Source organism: Embiotoca jacksoni, unplaced genomic scaffold, assembly GCF_022577435.1.
Source record: "Embiotoca jacksoni isolate LCO1_2020_lvr unplaced genomic scaffold, fEmbJac1.0.p SCAF_13, whole genome shotgun sequence".
In the NCBI taxonomy this organism is placed as follows: Eukaryota; Metazoa; Chordata; class Actinopteri; family Embiotocidae; genus Embiotoca; species Embiotoca jacksoni.
The window spans coordinates 490,614-505,000 of NW_027185263.1; the positions used below are offsets into that span (position 1 = coordinate 490,614).

Below are 14,387 nucleotides of genomic sequence, written 5' to 3' on the forward strand. Positions count from 1 at the left end.
ACTGAGGAGGCGGAGCCACCCGGTGGGGAGGGGGGGGGGGGGGGGGACAGCCTGCAGCTGGTCCAATCGGAGTTAAGATTTGTAATTTAAAAAAGATGGTGGCTGCAGGGATCAAGATAGGGGGACTTTGGGGAGAGAAGAGGAGACATTTCCATAATAAGAGCCTCTTCATTTGCACACAAACCCAAACGATGTGCCCAGAGGCTCCCCCCCCCCCTCCCACACACACACACACCTCACCCCCCTTAGAGCCCCACAGATCCCCCCCACAGCTCCCTCTGGTCCGCAGTCACACCCATTAAGCCTGCAAAGCCTCCATTGTCCGGCCAGGCTGAGGACCTGAGGACCCCTCGGCAGCAGATTGGGTGGGGTGAAGGGTTACCGCCAGACAAAGGAGGCTCCCTCCCCCTCCTCCTCTATTTGAAATCAATCACAGGCTTTCACATTCAGTCCCCCTCCCCGCCCCCCCTCCAGGTCCCCACAGAGTCCTCATGTTAACGTCTGTCCACACCGTCCCAGAAAAACTGAGAGTTGTTGTCACACAAAGACCAACGATGCAAGAAAGTTCAGGTGGAAACAAGTCAGACTCACAAAACTTCTGAGTTTCTGAGACTCCGGACCCGGTCCAGACCCGGTCCAGACCTGGTCCAGATCCGATCCGGACCCGGTCCAGATCCGGTTCTCAAGACCTGAGAACGGAGAGGTCTTCGTCCAACAGCAGCAATAATAACAACAAAACTCTGGTATTAAACAGGAAGGTCCAACAGAGGTTTCATCCCGAAAGTTTTCGAAGCTGCTTCGTGTTTCTTTGTCGTTCATAATTCAAATAAAAATATTTGTCATCCAAACCAGCTGTGAGCAGCGTGTTGTCGGGGTTTAGTATTTTTCTCGTATGTAAGGTGAATAACATCGCTGGTGTTTCAGAAAGAAGCTGCAGACAGTGAAAACGTTTGTTTGGCACTTGGTTGAACTCCTCCAATAACCTTCATTTTGTTTTTTTCAGAATAATTTATAAAAGGCAATCGTCTTTCTGCTGCTGATATGTACATACAATATTTTAATATTTCTAATATATTCACAGGAGATCCGTCAGTTCAGGCACTTCTTATCTCGAGACATCCTGAGATTTAAGACTGTTTTCTCTTTAAATAAGTAACACAAAAGTAAAATAATCTTATATAGAGAGATTTATATTTAACAATCCATTTCTAAGTTGTTTTTTTTATCATAGCAAAATAAATCGTTTTTGTTTGTTTGTTTTATTTTTGTTGAAAAGTCTTTTAAGTCCGTCTGTCGCTTCGGTTGGTACGAAGCATTTTGTCTTCGTCCGTCCGGTTCGGTGCCGCCGCTTTGAAAACGTTCCGACTGTCCGCTGGCACCGACGGCACGAAGCACCGCGTCCTGTTTGTCTTCCAACTTCCATCGCGTGAAGAAGAACCGGCCTCGGTGTGTCGGAGGTCCGATAGAAAACATGGTGAGAATAAAAGCTTTGTGCGGCGGTGGACCTTCGGTTCTCCGGTTCTCCACCGTTCCTACCGGAGAGTCGCCTTGGCGTCCTGGTAGCCCAGCAGGCAGGGGTCGGTGGACAAGGCATCGTGGGTAAAAACTGAGTCGTTGTCGGACGAGCAGGAGCTGGAAGTGTCCTCGCATGACGGGGAGTACTGTTCAAACGGCGTGGACAGGTCCAAGTACTGGGGGAGGGGGGGGGGGGGTCATAGAAGCATTTAGATTTCTGTACATTTATCAACAAACAAACGCTGCTCGTTTAACGTTGTCGCAGAATATTGTTCGGTTTGTGAGTGTGTGTGTGTGTGTGTGTGTGTGTGTGTGTGTGTGTGTGTGTGTGTTTGTGTGTGTGTGTGTGTGTGTTTGTGTGTGTGTGTGTGTTTGTGTGTTTGTGTGTGTGTGTGAGTGTGTGTGTGTGTGTGTGTTTGTGTGTGTGTGTGTGTGAGTGTGAGTGTGTGTGTGTGTGTGTGTGTGTGTTTGTGTGTGTGTGTGTGTGTGTGTGTGTGTGTGTTTGTGTGTGTGTGTGTGTGTTTGTGTGTGTTTGTGTGTTTGTGTGTGTGTGTGAGTGTGTGTGTGTGTGTGTGTTTGTGTGTGTGTGTGAGTGTGAGTGTGTGTGTGTGTGTGTGTGTGTTTGTGTGTGTGTGTGTGTGTGTGTGTGTGTGTGTGTGTGTGTGTGTGTGTGTGTGTCGACGCCCACCTCGTCAGAGATGGACAGCAGCCCTTTGTCCAGCTCCTCCACCAGCTGTTTGAAGGTCGGTCTCTGGGTCGGGACCGCATGCCAGCATTCACGCATCATCATGTAGCTACGAGGAAAAAACACGACATCATCTCAACGATCTGTTGCATCATATTCGGTAAGACAACGGTAAAATAACCTGTTTGAAATAATCATGTCGGTCAGCTCTGATCTAGAAGGAAACGAGACGATACGAGGTGTGATCGATAGACTCGGTTCCTGAACGCAGCACGGTGATGCAACACGGAAGATCAACAACCTTCATGAGGAAGAATTCAGAGTGTCGTCTCTTCATCATCATCATCATCACTGAGTTCAACACGTTAACGTGACCGCCGGTACGAGAACATCTGTGATGTCACCATGGAAACCTGAAACTGGAGCAGAGAAACAATATTTTTGGGAATAAAATCTTCAACACGCCTGATTCGGCGTGTCAAAAGGGGTGGAGCTTCACTGTCCAAGACTGAAGGAGACACCAGCTGGGTTTTCTTTGTGTCACCATGAATTGGTCCCCCAGAGTCAGACTGTCAACACCGAGTTCCACCGGGACCTTCTGAGCTTCTGTTCTGGTTCGTAGTCTTCAGGTCAGTCTGGGTTTGGTGCTTCCTGTTTTATTTTGAAAAGACTCACCTCTTGTTGTCTGTCTTTGTTTTCACTTCCTGTCCTTTGTATGATTGTTGGCCCCGCCCCCTGATTAGTTCCACCTGTCCCTCGTTGTCCTTCCCTCCCTGCTGTATTTAGTCTGTGTGCTCTTCTTCCCTCTTTGTCACTTTGTTTCAGTTTCCTGTCTGTTGCTGCGTCTTTGGAAACCCAGAGAACACAAACCACCTGAACTGTGTCACCATGGCAACGGGCTTCTCCAACATGACAACACACCCGCGTGTTAAAGATTTTGTTGCTCAAAAATGTTTCCCCAAAACCTGATGTTTGTCTGCTCCAGTTTCAGGTCGGTGGTGAAATCACAAATGTTCCCGTAAAGCGTTTGTGTAAATGTATAAATGTATAAATGTATAAATGTATAAATGTTTAAATGTGTAAATGTTTAAATGTGTAAATGTGTAAATGTGTGAATGTGTAAATGTATAAATGTGTAAATGTGTAAATGTGTGAATGAGTCGATCTCAAACTCTCTCTCTGAGAAACTTGTTCTCTGATGCAGCGGAGTTTCATCTAAAAAAACCTGGTGGTCTTCATCCAACAATAACTGGCTCCTTGTGGTATTAAACTAGAAATTGTTTTGAGGTCAAACCAAATAAATGTTTCTTTCCAAGCCACGTTTAAAGGCCCAGACCGTCATATTTCTCACCGCAAATATTTCCGACTTGAACTGTTTGTGTTTCTCAGTCAGTCATAATTCAAATTAGAAAAGCTTCTCATGCGAAGCGACTTTAAACACAATGTCGTTCAAAATGAAGTCGGAGCTGAACGACGTTTTGACTCCGTGGAGGAGATCCGGCGCCAAACTCGGACGGTGCTCGACAGAATCAGACTTCCAGGGAGCGCTCGGGTTCTGTTTGTGGCTGACATGGTCTCCGTCTGCTGGGATGTAAACGTAGCTCGGTCCTGCTTACAGTTCATGTGTGCAGTTGGAGGGTTTGTCCATGCGGTGTCCTTCCTTCAGCAGCTTGAACAGCTCCTCCACGGGGATGCCGGGGTACGGGGAACCTCCCAGCGTGAAGATCTCCCACATCAGCACCCCGAACGACCACCTGCAGACAGACGGGGAGTTAACGGGCAGGTACGAGCATTTAGTAGGTTGGAGGAAGCGTTTAGAGAACATCACAGAAGATCTTTGGGATTCGTTTTGTTGGAATTCTTTGGTTTAAAGCGCGTTTTTCATTTTCAGAGAAGTTGGACTTACACGTCGCTCTGGTGGGTGTAGACTCGGTCGAACAAGGCCTCCGGCGCCATCCACTTCACCGGCAGCCGGCCCTGCAGAGCGGACGAGGACATGTCAGACCTCCACGGTAACTAACTAACTAACCCCCCCCCCCCCGCCCGCAGCCACTCTTTTCTAATTAAGTCCCATTAAGTCCGCTGCCAGTCAGAGGACAACATCAGACATCTGTCTTAAAGCTCAGCGGAACGAAGCTCACAAACAAACCGCTTCCATCCCGACCAGTGAACTAACCTGAATAATACCGACACCTCACTTCTCCTTCAGGGGGTTAAAGGTCAGAGTCGGCAAAACTAAAACTACTTCTATCTTTCGCGAAGTTCCTGAAAACACGAAGCCAGAGAGCGCCACTCACGTTGGTGGTTTTCTTGTAGTAGTCGATCTGGTGGACTCCTCTTGCCAGGCCAAAGTCGGCGATCTTCATCACGTTGTCCTCCGTCACCAGGACGTTCCTGGCTGCCAGATCTCTGTGGATGCACTGCGGAGGGAGAAGAGAGTGAATTAAAGACCGACGACGACCAAACAGGAGCTTCAGATTTGAAGATTAGACGTTTAAATGTTTGTGGTTTCCCAGATTTAAAGACGAATGTGAAAAGCAGGCCGAACGTTTCCTCCTTTCTTTTTTTTTTTTGGTTTCATTACATTTATAGTCTTGGCCTTAACAAGAAGGTCAAATTAAATTTTATTATCTTAGTTTTTATATTATGAAAAGCCCTTTTTGAGTTTCGACCGGTCGGACTCAGGCTGCGGTTTGGAGAGATCGGGTAAAAACACGGAGGTAGAAATGATTCACTCCAAAAATGAAAAGACTCGGAGTCTAAAGTCAACACACGGCGTCTCATTTTAGAGAACGCCACAAAAATACAACGTCTTTATATAGAAATCCTGGAGGTCCAAGAAAAAAACAGACCTCTGGGAGGAAAAAAGAAAGCAGAGTTTGCCCACATTGAATGGATGTCATTAAGTTTATTTTGGTTTTCATTGGAAATAGACGTGGGGTTTGTGGGGACGTGCGAAATGAACCAGTCTTGGTTTGTGGGTCTCCCATAATGGAGGGTTAGTCTCCAGACTGCTGCATTCTTCGGAGGCCGTCGAGCCAGAAACCCGATGCCGACACCCAGACGAGGGCTCGGCTGCCTGTTTGCTAACAGATTTATGGCGGCGCTTAAAAAGGACAAAGCCCTGCAACCAGGGGACGGACAGATGGACGGGGAAGAGTAAACAGGACCGGAGCTTCTCTCTGCTCAGGAATGCCCGTCGGAGACACCGGCTGGCACACAAAGAGACGTGTTGATAAGGAGCGCACAAACAGAGGGCATGCTGGGAAAATGAAAGGAGTAGAAACAGGAGGGGGTGGGGACGGGGAGAAAGAAAGAAAGGGACAGACGAAGCAGCTGGTGCTGCCATCCTGAGTCTGGACCGGGCCGATCGACCCGAAAAACACACAAAGAAACCGATCCCATGTCGCTGTCGGCCCGAAGCGTCTTCCATGAAGGTTCAGACGTGTTCCTCTACGACCGGACACGCTTCAGACGTGTTTGATATGTAAACATGCAGCAGAAACATTCAAAGAGCTGGAAACTAAACTGCTTCTGTCGTAGATTCATCTCATCAAATCAAATATCGTTCTTCCCTTCAGAGCAGCGAGTGACAGTCAGGCTACTAAAACTTTCCCAAAATGTCCGATTAAACCACGAAAATAGAAGTAAAGCAGAGTTTGATTGACAGCAGTGGAAACATAAATCAGCAGCCGGTTTATCGATGTAGGAGCGTAGCATGCATGGTGTCAGCAGAGTTCGGGAGGAGTCTGAAGACTTTAAAAGCAAACTGTGAGGCTTTTCCTTCTTATTTGGGTCAACGATGATTTACAGCCTCTAATGCTTCTTCTTCTATTACTAGAAGTCTTTAAAGTGAACGTACCCTCTTGGAGGCCAGGTACTCCATCCCCCGGGCCACCTGGTAGGCGCAGGACAGCAGGTCTTTGAAGGTGAGCTGCTCCTCAGGCACTTTGGTCACATCAAAGGTGTAATCCATGCCTGGAGGCCGGCGGGCCCGCAGGTACTCCCTCAGACTGCCTTTGGAGGCGTACTCCACCAGCACATATAGAGGGCCTGGAGGGGAAGGGGGGGGGGGGGGGCACAAACAGGATTTAGGACAGGGCTGTTTTCAGCCTGGAGGCTCGGGACCACCAAGGAGGGAACAGTCTCCAGTGTAGGTTAGCGTTGTGCTCACCGTCCTGTGTGCAGACTCCCAGCAGGTTGATGATGTTCTTGTGTTTGTCCATCACCTTCATCAGCTCCATCTCTGAGATCAGGTCGGCCAGGTCTTTATCTGTGGCGTCATCTGAGGGGGGAGCGAACGTTGTCGGTTTAGTCGATCATCCTCACAGTCAGAAGACATAAAACAAACCTCACGACGTGTTTTCTTCTCTTTTTCTTTGTTCCTACCTTTGAGCATCTTGACGGCCACCGTGGCAGCTTGTTCCAAACCCTCCTTGTTGATGCCGTAGGCCTCGGCTCTGACCACCTGACCGAAGCAGCCTTCTCCCAGAGGTTTGCCCAAAGTTAAACTAGAGAGAGGAGCAGAGAAAGTATGTCCAAATAAGAACTGTACAGATCCATAATTTGGAGGTCTGGTTTCTTTAACTACAGGTTGGACGGAGCCAGAAATGAGCTGCGGGTTCGTTTCTTTTTAGGTCTCCACATGATGCGAGTCCCAGCAGCCAAACTAAACTCAGAGGAGAAACATGCTCTTTGCAAAAGGCAGGAATCTTTTATAACAAAATGAAATGTGTAAACAGAAGTCTTACTTCTCCCTCTGGAACTCCCAGACCGGGTCGTAGGGCAGCTCGAACTCCATGACTCCGGCCAGCATCGGCGAACAGCTGGACGAGAGGCGAGCAACCCTCATCAGAGACGCACTGGACTTCCCCGACGAGTTGGACTCCACTGAGTACTGAAGGAGGAGAAGCAGAAGAAGAGGCTTTAGTTGGGGAACAGACAGGAAGGTTTCAGGATGCGGTTGGATAATGTTTTCCACGAACAGACGTACCTGTCTGCGAAGAGGGAATTTGGAAAGCTTCTGGACCGGCAGCGCATCGAACGGCTCCCGTGTTGGATGGACCTGCATCCGACACAGCACCACGATGATGACGGCCATGATCAGAGCCAGGAACCCGCAGGCGTAGATGATGATGTCGGTGTACTTGGTCTCCATGGTGTCCATGGCGTCTGCCGCTTCCTCCTCTGCAGGAACCGGGAAAATCCATCAAAACCACATGCAGACACCAACGTTCAAACTTTGAAACGAGTCTGTTGTCGTCACGCAGCCTTCAGTCGCGTCCGTACCCGAGAGGACGGTGAGCCAGGCGGACTGGTGGGCGAAGCCGATCGAGTTCCCGGCCAGACAGGTGTATTCTCCGGCATCCTGCACGGTCACCTTGGACAGGTAGAGCACTTCCACCTCCGACATGTTCAGACTGCCGGTCTGCACCAAACAAAGCGAGGATTTAAACGAAGGACTTTCTTCTTCTAGTTAAATCATCGGCCGTGTTGCGGTACCAACCTTGAGCACCTGGACGTAGGGAGTCCCGTCGGGCCCGTAGCGACTGCCGTTCCTCTCGATGTGCTTGAGCCACTGGATGTGAGGCTGGGCGTCGCTGTAGACCTTACAGTGGAACTGCACATCGCTGCCCACCACCGCCGTGGTGTTGGCGGGCAGGCCGGCCTGCAGGATGGGCCGGTGGGGCGAACGCTCTGCAGGAGACACGAGGCGGCTCAGAAACACTGAAGGGATTTCAGTCCTCATTTAACCGTCTTTCCCAGAGAAACATGGACAGGAATCGGTGTCGGCGGGAATCAAAGAGAGCAGCGGCTGGAAACACGCAGATATTCAACAGCCGACAAACGCGAGCGCTTTGTAAACAAACGTCTTCAAACGGTCAGCGATTGTGTCTGTCAGCTTTAATGTGTTTCTGAGCTGGCAGCGGACCAGGAAACGTCGCTCCGGGATGAAAACCGCTTCCATTAGCGCGCCTCTTTGTCGCCGTTCCCTTTGATCTGCGGTCACTCTCGCGCTCTGATCTCGTTAGTTGCCTCGTTAGTCGGAAACTGACCCGGCGGTGGACGGACAGCCAACAAACGAACAAACAATCCGCCGCCTGCTTCGGCTCTCATCACAAGTCAGGTAGAAAACCGGAGCGGACGCCTGACCGTCCACATCCTGGCCGCCACAGCCGACATCAGGCGCCCCTGTCACCTTCTCCTCACCCCCTCCGTGACCCCCCCACCACCACCACCACCACCCACCCTCCGTGACTGGATGCTTTTTCAACAAGTGCTGACTGCAGCTCCGTCTGTCTGAAACCAAACCTTCAGCCCAGATCCACGTCTTACCGAGGACATCGAGGACGTAGCTGTGAGCGATGGATCCGTATCTGTTCTCCACCACGCAGGTGTAGTTTCCTCGATCTGAGGGCACGACGCTCTCCATCACCAGGCTCCAGTGCTGGTGTCTCAGCTGCCAAAGGAACACAAGGACACGTAAACGGGAAGATCGAGAGACCGAAGTCTTTATGAAGCAGTCGGGAGGTCGTTCGCCCGACTCACCTTGATGCCGCCGATTCGGTGCTCGCCTTTGAACTCGCGTCCGTTTTTGAGCCAGCGGATGTTCGGCATCGGGCTTCCCATCGCCGGGCAGCGGAACTTCACCGTGTTCCCCGCAGGAACGGCGTACAGCTTCTTCTCCATGCGCTGGGTGTGAGTCCAGTACGGACCTGCGAGGACGGAGAGCAGCCGATTGAAACCTGGAGGTCAAGTTGGGACAATTTCTCAAAGAGCAAACAAGCGAACGAGCGAACGCACCTCTGGAGAAGTAAACCTGGTCGTTTTCTGTTTCGGCCAACGAGTCCTCCAGGCCTTCGTCCTCCAGGCCTTCGTCCTCCAGGCCTTCGTCCTCATCATCGTCATCGTCGCCGGACCCCAACGAGTCTGCGCACATGAAACGACAAATTAGAGACGGACAGAAAAACCATAAACTTCACCTGTTCAACCAGCTGTTGGTTCCTCACCTGCCACAGTGATGGTGAAGTTCCTCACGGGCTCTTTGGTTCCTCGGAGAACGCACACGTAAACGCCCGAATCCTCGTAGGTGACGTCGGCAATCTCCACGACGGCGCCGCGCATCTGTATGCGGGGCGTGGGCAGGACCCGGACGCCCTCCTTGTACCAGTTCACCGCCATGCCGGGCCGCGAGCTCCCGTCGCAGCGCAGCTTCAGGACGTTGCCCGGCTCCAGCAGGAGGTGCTCCGACGTGTCCTCGCTCAGATCCTCCAGAACATCTGTTGGAACGCTGCAGTTTATTTCTCTTTGTTTTCTTTCTGCTTCGACCTTCGTCTCCACGCAACTGTGACCTTCAACTTCTCAACCCTCATTATCTCCCGTCCCCACATCCACACAATGAAATCACCATGGAGACCAGAAGGCCCGGCTGACCCGACCCTCCTCCACTCAAACCCCTCCTCCTCCTCCTCCTCTTCATCTTTTTGTTCCTCTGTAGATTACTGCAGGCCTGAGAGCGATCGAGCTAACACCGCTAACTCCCTCCAAAGAGGAGCGAAAGAAAGGAGAGGAGGAGGACGAGAGGCCGGAGCTAATGAACACGTAGCAGCGAGACGGCGGACGGAGAGTAAATCAGAGGGGAGGTTTGTAACAGCCGGGGGAGGAGGAGGAGAAGGAGGAAGAGCCCACACAGACGGCCACCAACTCTTCTTACGTTCAGAAATCTTTATCAACTCAAGTTATTCCACTTCATGAAAAATAGAGGAACTGTGTGAGCTTTAGAGATCTGATGATAAAACATTCAGAGTGAAGTTACCTGAAGGGATTTCAGCAGCGCTCAGCTCCACCGTTTGGGAAATGATGACACCTGTAACCGAAACGTTGTGGTTTAGAAAAGAGAATTTATAATTGCTTACTTGGTTGATTGATGTGAAACAGCAATGGAATAAAATCAGTCTCTCCAAGAGGTCGCAGAGTTTTTTTGCAATTAAATTGTTTTTGATTTTGCGCCATAATTAATCAAGTTTTTTTTACAGTAAAATTACAAAAATCGTAAAAAAAATTATTAATTTTCCATCTCCTTGACAAAGAGTAATATGTTGGTAACTAGCTTACGGTCCCTCCAGGATTTCAGAGTTGTTGTTTTTTGTGATTGTTTTGATCATGTTTAATATTGCAGCGGATTTTTGCGGTAAAATTGCAAAAATGAGCAAAAATTGCAACTCAAGGAAATAAATTGTGAATTGTTTCTACAACCTTCCTGCTGAAGAGTAATCTGTGCCGACTTCCTGTGATAATAATCCTGCTGCACATCCCAGAAATATCTGACTTGTAAAGTGTTTTTCTTCCTGTGTTGAACTCAGAGAACCATCAAGGAGACCAAAGTGATAAAAAGAGTCTAAAGTGACGAATCTTTCCAGAACAAACCGTCTGTGATGGAATATAGAAACAAAGAAAACATCTCCCTTCAAAATAAGAGCTTCAGATGCTGTTTAGATCACATTCAATCAAAGCGATGTAAACTTTCTAAAAATGACATAAATTTCCCAAAAGTGACGTAAACGTCCTGAAAGTGAGTTGTTTTTTTTAAGGACATGTGGCAGGAAGCCGTCTGACAGATGTCACCTGGCAGGACGTGGAGCCACGCTGACTGCATGGCCTGCACCGTCCGTCCTGCGTGGGAGCTCTCGGCCATGCAGATGAACTCTCCTGCGTCCTCCTCGGTGACGTTGGACAGATGGAGGACATTCAGCTTGGACGCGTTGCTCTGCAGAGGCTGAAGAGAGACGGGTTATTAAACATCTTTATAACGCCATGAATCAGAGAGAGGAGCGGCGGGGTGTTTGTTCTCACCGTCAGAGCTCTGAGGCTCCGCCCCGGCCCTCTGACCTCTGACCTCAGCCACTGCACCCTGGTGGACGCCGGCCGGTGGACTTTACACAGCATCTCGGCCTGACTGCCCACCAACGCCGTGGTGTTCTCTGGGTAACCGGGTACGATCAGAGACCTGGACACCCGGAGATCTGGAGGAGAGGAGGGCGGAGTCAGAGGAAGGTCGACAACCACTCATTTTCTGTCTGGTTGCGTCCTGCGAGCGTTTAGTGGAAAGGAAATCTGTTCCTCTAATGAGCCGGAGAACAACGCAGGTAAACAAACAGACACACACAGAAAGGAAAATCAGAGCGGCTGATTGAAGCAACAGAAAGAAAAACAGACGGAAAGCAGCAGGATTTAAACGCTGACACGTCAACATTTAGTCCGTTTAGAGTCCAGAACATCAGGAAGTCATCAGCAGCAAAAATATAGAAGAACATATGAAGAAGAAGCTCTGACTGTAAAGTGTTAATGAGACGAGGACGCTGAGATGAACTCTGAGCAGAGAAGTGTCAGCGAGGGAGTGGGGGAATATCTACACAATATACAATATCTACACAATATCTACTACACAATATCTACACAATATCTACTACACAATATCTACTACACAATATCTACACAATATCTACTACACAATATCTACTACACAATATCTACACAATATCTACACAATATACAATATCTACACAATATCTACTACACAATATCTACACAATATCTACTACACAATATCTTCACAACAATACACAATATCTACACAACAATACACAATATCTACACAACAATAAACAACACAAACACACCGCCAGTCGGCTGGCAGCGGGATGGATGTCTCACCACAGACTGGATATAAAAGAGTTTGTAGCTTCAGGTCTGTAAAATGGTTCCGATGCAGAAGTGTCTTCAGCTGCAATACCAGCGAGTGCCACTAGAGGTCGGCTCCAAAAAGCCTCCGGCTCCATAGACTCCCATTCAACTTCTCTCATCAAATCCAAAGTGAATAAAATGTGTCCATCAGTTATCTCGGTGTTGTTAGCTAAAGTCACTCCTTCTTATTAGTTTTCTGGAGGTCCATCTGAAAATAATCCCTCATTCATTAGAAAAGAAGATTCAAGAAGACCTGTTTTTGGGGGCGTGTCTGTTTGATTGACAGGCCTGTGGTGCAGTCAGGTTACAGCTATCGTTGGGCGGGACGTAGTATCGTCAGGTTTCCAGTCAGATCGGTCAGATCCACCGCTGGCTCCTCCCCCAGCTCGTCCAAATATGGTCACTTCCTGCTCCAAACCGCTCCGAACTAGCAAAGATGGTGACGGACAGAATCTGAACTGGAGGATTCATAACAGACGTTTCTTCATCTTCCTCTTCCTCACAGCTGGCACGCACCAGACACATTTACACTTCCCAGCCTTGACAGATCAGCCTCCACCTCACTGCTGCTCCTCCACTTCCTGCCAGCTCCACTTCCTGCCAGCTCCACCAAACTTCTTCTTCATGGACTCATCGAAACATTCGTACATACACACGTAAACGTTCGGACACACAAACGCACACTTTCCTCCTGAAGGGGAAACAGGAAACAGAGTTTCAAACATTCGAGGTCCTACCTTTCGTCCTGAACTCGTCGATGTTTCTGGCCGTGACTCCGCCCACCGAACACGTCAGCAGAACGCAGAACACGGAGAACACGGAGAACCTGCGGACCCTCGCCATCTTCCTGCCGAGTCCTGTGTGTGTGTGTGTATGTTCGTGGGCATCGGCTGCAAGGTTCCGAAACCTGGATCCTGCAGGGGACAAACAGACAAATGGACAGACTAACAAACAAACAGACAAACAAACAAACAAACAAACAAACAGGAAGCAGCCGGTTATCAGAATTCTTGACATGAAGACACAAACGTTTCTGTTCTGTTTGAATCCAGACGGTTAAAAAACTCGGTCAGATGAGGAAAAAGAGGACATGATGTCCTGCTGACTGTCCTCCTGTCCCCCTGTCCTCCCGTCCCCCTGTCCTCCTGTCCTCCTCACAATGTCCCGGAGACATTAATAAGGAGCAGTGCTGATATTTGTCCCAGATCATAATGGATCCTCGCTGGGAAAACACTCAAGAGCTGCTGAGAGACGAGGAGACATGAGACAGGAGGGACAGACAGGAGGGACGGACAGGAGGGACAGACGGGAGACAGGAGGGACAGAGTGTCTCAAAAATCAGTTCATACCTAATTCTGCAGGTCTTTTATTAGGAGCTGATTAAACTACTAAACTTTGCTTTTTTTTATAGTTATTTTATTAATAACCATTATTAATTAATTTAATTATTATTTCTTAGCTCTATTAAATGTGTTTGAGCCTTAAAATGTCTTATTTTGTCCAATAAACAGTCTAGAAATAGAAATATATTCAGTTTACTGTCACAGAAGACAAAAAACAGAAAACGCTCATCACAGATATGAAACTGAATCTGAGATTTATGATCCTGAAAATCATTAAAATATCGACTGGATCGTTTCATCAACTTAAATATCAACATTTATAACTTAAATATCAATAAACGGGGAGTTCACCTGATAAAACTGACAACAAGACAGAATAATATTATAATTATAGAGTTATTGTTTATAAAAAAAAAATGTCTCCTTAAAACAAACTTCATACAGGTTGGAAGAATTAAAGAAACAATCCGCTGATTTTCCTGCTGCAAGCTGCACTCAGGCGCCAGAACCAAACCACACACACGCACACTCACACACTCACACACACACACACACACACACACACGCACACTCACACACTCACACACACACACACACACACACACACACACACACACACACACACACACACACACACACACACACACTCACACACACACACACACGCACACTCACACACTCACACACACACACACACACACACACACACACGCACACACACACACACACACACACACACACACACACACACACACACACACACACACACACACACACACACACACACACACACACACATTTAAAGAACCAGCTCTCTGAATGAAACGTTTTCTTTCTCAATTAAGGGCTGAAAACTTTTTCCTGCTGCTGCACTCTGATAGCTTCTACTGGGTTTTGATTAGTTCTCCTGGTTCTGATTGGTTCTACTGGGTTCTGATTAGTTCTGATTGGTTCTGATTTGTTCTGATGGTTCTGATGGTTCTAATTGGTTCTGATTTGTTCTGATTTGTTCTGATTTGTTCTGATTGGTTCTGATGGTTCTGATTGGTTCTGATTAGTTCTGATTGGTTCTGATTGGTTCTGATTAGTTATACTATTTC

At 48.4% G+C, this 14,387-nt stretch overlaps 1 protein-coding gene across 4 annotated transcripts in view; it reads right to left on the reverse strand.

Moving 5' to 3' along the window:
* Positions 1 to 249: 249 nt before the first annotated feature.
* fgfr4 (fibroblast growth factor receptor 4) overlaps positions 250 to 14,387 on the reverse strand; it is a 15,325-nt gene continuing 1,187 nt past the window's right edge. The window contains exons 2-21 of one of the 4 annotated variants that reach the window (XM_069145750.1): positions 12,682 to 12,858; positions 11,054 to 11,223; positions 10,826 to 10,976; positions 10,017 to 10,067; positions 9,211 to 9,480; positions 9,005 to 9,130; positions 8,750 to 8,916; positions 8,537 to 8,660; positions 7,707 to 7,897; positions 7,490 to 7,628; positions 7,194 to 7,387; positions 6,952 to 7,097; positions 6,590 to 6,711; positions 6,375 to 6,485; positions 6,063 to 6,253; positions 4,498 to 4,620; positions 4,107 to 4,177; positions 3,817 to 3,954; positions 2,204 to 2,309; positions 250 to 1,691 (exon numbers count right to left, since the gene is read on the reverse strand). In XM_069145750.1, coding sequence (XP_069001851.1) covers positions 1,533 to 1,691; positions 2,204 to 2,309; positions 3,817 to 3,954; positions 4,107 to 4,177; positions 4,498 to 4,620; positions 6,063 to 6,253; positions 6,375 to 6,485; positions 6,590 to 6,711; positions 6,952 to 7,097; positions 7,194 to 7,387; positions 7,490 to 7,628; positions 7,707 to 7,897; positions 8,537 to 8,660; positions 8,750 to 8,916; positions 9,005 to 9,130; positions 9,211 to 9,480; positions 10,017 to 10,067; positions 10,826 to 10,976; positions 11,054 to 11,223; positions 12,682 to 12,787 — 2,856 coding nt within the window. In that variant the 5' untranslated portion in view covers positions 12,788 to 12,858 and the 3' untranslated portion in view covers positions 250 to 1,532. Of the gene's footprint in view, positions 1,692 to 2,203; positions 2,310 to 3,816; positions 3,955 to 4,106; positions 4,178 to 4,497; positions 4,621 to 6,062; positions 6,254 to 6,374; positions 6,486 to 6,589; positions 6,712 to 6,951; positions 7,098 to 7,193; positions 7,388 to 7,489; positions 7,629 to 7,706; positions 7,898 to 8,536; positions 8,661 to 8,749; positions 8,917 to 9,004; positions 9,131 to 9,210; positions 9,481 to 10,016; positions 10,068 to 10,825; positions 10,977 to 11,053; positions 11,224 to 12,681; positions 13,189 to 14,387 lie in introns of all 4 variants that reach the window. The other 3 variants (XM_069145749.1, XM_069145748.1, XM_069145747.1) reach the window with 3 other exon arrangements.